Source organism: Onychomys torridus, chromosome 4, assembly GCF_903995425.1.
Source record: "Onychomys torridus chromosome 4, mOncTor1.1, whole genome shotgun sequence".
Taxonomy (NCBI): Eukaryota; Metazoa; Chordata; class Mammalia; order Rodentia; family Cricetidae; genus Onychomys; species Onychomys torridus.
Window position 1 is genome coordinate 81,909,831 of NC_050446.1, and position 2,818 is coordinate 81,912,648.

The following is a 2,818-nucleotide window of genomic DNA, read 5'->3' on the forward strand; positions in this document are numbered from 1 at the left end:
TTTTACTTAAGGAAGCCGTTGAGTTTCCCTTTTAATTCCATGCAGTGTTTGGGCTTTAAGCTTGCGATCACTCTGTAGTCTCTGAAAATCTAGCTGTGCTAGATTTAGTTCTTTCAGACTTCCACCTTCCCTCCCTCCCTCTGGACTCATGCATCCCTCTGTCTAAAAGGAAGCGATTGCCCTAGAGGGCTACTAAGACTGTGGAAGAGGAAAGCTCCCACAAAGCTGAGCATTGAGAGTGAATGAAACATAGGTAACCAACGTATGGATAGAGGGATGAGTGGTGGTAGAGTCCTGGCCCCTGTACTTCCGGTCCTGAGCTCGCTCCTCTTCCCTCTCAGGACGGTGACATCGCCAGTGGAAATGATGGTTCCTAAGCCAGTGGTTTGCAGCCCTGGCACAGAGCAGACACAGACATTTTGGATATGATGGTCCTTCAGGACAAGGGCGTCCCTTCTTCTTTATTCTTTCATGTCACCGAAGGAGCAGTAGCTGGGTCCCAGGCCTCGCACAGTGCAGTCGGTGCTGTCGCTGTCACACTTGCCACAGTGACATTCGGTGGCTACTGGGTATGTGTAGAGGGAGTCCGAGTGGTGCGCACAGCCGGGCAGTCTTATGGTCTCATACACCAGCTCCTTGAAGGTGCATATTTTCTGGGTGTTGGGTCTGGCTGGGTCCTTATACACCAGATCCTGAGGAGTTCAGGAAAGGGAGGATTAGGATAGACTATTTAGAAGTTTCCGTTCAGGTTAGTCAAAATGAGGCAGTAATTTAATACTAGGTGCTTTCGCATTTACTCATTAAAGCCCATGTAACGTCATAGACCACCTATGCAGTGTACTTCCTTTCCTAATTCTCCTGGAACATTTCTTAATTGTTCTGGAAGTCTTACAGAAAATGTCACTCATTTCCTTCCTAATCCCCATGGCCATATCAGAACATTAGTTATTTGTCAAAATGCAAAGGAACGTTGAATTTCAGGATAGAATAAGAAAAGAGACATAATGACTTAGAATTTCAGTTGCCTTTTCATATTCAGTGGAAAGCTATATTAATGACAACTTAAACTACAAGTATTACAGCTTAACTTTCAGAAAACGTGTATATTGTTTGTTTATGAAATAGTGAATATGATATGAATATTAATGCTTATCATGTTTATGAACACCCTTGTAAGAGGGGGGTCATCCCATTGCTTGGTAGATGTCTTTTTCCTTTTAAGTGCTGTTTATGGTGTAGTGGACATATACTCTGCCTATAAGAATTTCTTTCAAAATAAAAAATTGTTCATTCTAGAACTTTCCAGTGGAAAATTTATTTGTGCTAAGGGGAGAAAAATGAGGCTGCAGCTCATTTTATTTTAGTGGCATGCTACCCAATCAATAGCCCCAGAAAGGGGCAGTAAAATTGTAATGTAAGTAGAGTTTGGTTGAACTCTTTTATCGTTGGATAAAGTGTACTTCCTCACCAAGTTCTATTTTTCTCAGTGTGTGGTATGAAACTCTACATGAACGAGAAGGTAAAAGGGTTAAAAAAGAGGCAAGTGAGAAGTGTGCCTTTACTTGTATTGATGCAAAGAAGGGGTGTGAGTTCCAGCTAGTGACTTAATGCCTCTGTGTCTCCGTTCTCTCAAAGACTTAGAAAAATAAACGGGGTATGTTTGTGAATTTAAAAAGCCTGCCAGGATTGACTGTGTTCTCAGGCTACTTGGAGGCAGTATGTGCCAGCAGAGCTAAGGACAATTTTTATAAGGCACTATTTGTGTCTTCATGTGACATCAATACATATTTAGAATTATCTCAAGACCCTAATGATAAAAATTGCCTTTAAAAAACATTGTTGTTCTTTTATGGTTATATATATACACATATATATATACACATATATGTCCCCTATTTATCTCTCTACATATAAAATATGGCATAGAAATACTTTTTATTTAGCAATAGTATGTTTCCAATTTTATCTAATTCCAAGGTTTTCTAAGTTCACCCAAATAAAATCTCAGCCTCAAACTGACATCCTAATTATTAACTCATTCACAGCACAGATACTATTAATTAGGGAACTATTGCTTGGGAAATTAAAATATCAATAAAGTAGGAATTTGTCAAGCCCATCTCATACAGCTCCCCAGCACCCCATCTCCAGCAGAGCACAGGACCTACCCTGGTGTAGCAGTATCCTGCACACCAAGTGGTGTTGATGCTTATGCAGAAACGACACTCTTCTTTCTCTACTGCGATGGTGATGTTGGTTAGTTCACAACCCTGGCTGCAGATTGCTCGCCAGCACCAGAATAAGATGCAAAATTGTATCGACTTCATCCTGGGCTGGGAAGGAAGCAGCTTCATCCTGTTAGCAAAAGAGAAATCAAATAATTAAAACCACTGTGAAAACTGACCAGCTGAGAAACTGTTAAACCTCTCATTCTTCTTGAGCAAGGGTTCTGCTTGAGCAAGGGTTTTTACTTTTTTGCTTCCTGGACCAATATTCCTCCTTGTTTTTTGGGTTGTGGGCTGGATGGGGTTATGGTAGGGTAAAAGTAGAAACATATGAAGATTCCAATATCATGATTTAACCAATTCAGTATTTAAAGATGAATTTATTACCATCTTAAAGTGATTATTCCAATCAGGTAACTACGATCCTTATATTTCCTGCTTCATTAACAGTTTTAAAGAGTAGTTCGTTTAAAATGAAGAAAATTTTCTATAACAGAAGTGCTTCTTCATTTTTAGCACCCTTTAAACATCTGTGTTTGCCTACAACTGTTGACAAGCAGTCTATTTCAGAAGCTGGACAAACTGGTCTATAG

At 40.0% G+C, this 2,818-nt stretch overlaps 1 protein-coding gene across 1 annotated transcript; it reads right to left on the reverse strand.

Annotated features, from left to right (window-relative positions):
- Positions 1 to 461: 461 nt before the first annotated feature.
- On the reverse strand, positions 462 to 2,327 carry Fshb (follicle stimulating hormone subunit beta). Its single transcript, XM_036183134.1, has 2 exons — positions 2,169 to 2,327; positions 462 to 692 (listed from the first exon to the last, which is right to left on the reverse strand). Exons 1-2 carry the CDS (start codon positions 2,325 to 2,327, stop codon positions 462 to 464), a joined length of 390 nt encoding a protein of 129 aa, XP_036039027.1.
- Between the last annotated feature and the right edge of the window lie 491 nt (positions 2,328 to 2,818).

Bases quoted from the DNA above. Each gene is read 5' to 3' on its own strand.
- Fshb (XM_036183134.1), bottom strand. From the start codon at position 2,327: ATGAAGTCGATACAATTTTGCATCTTATTCTGGTGCTGGCGAGCAATC. The intron at 693-2,168 runs GTAGGTCCTGTG...TGAACTCCTCAG, and splicing joins CAGGATACTGCTACACCAGG to GATCTGGTGTATAAGGACCC.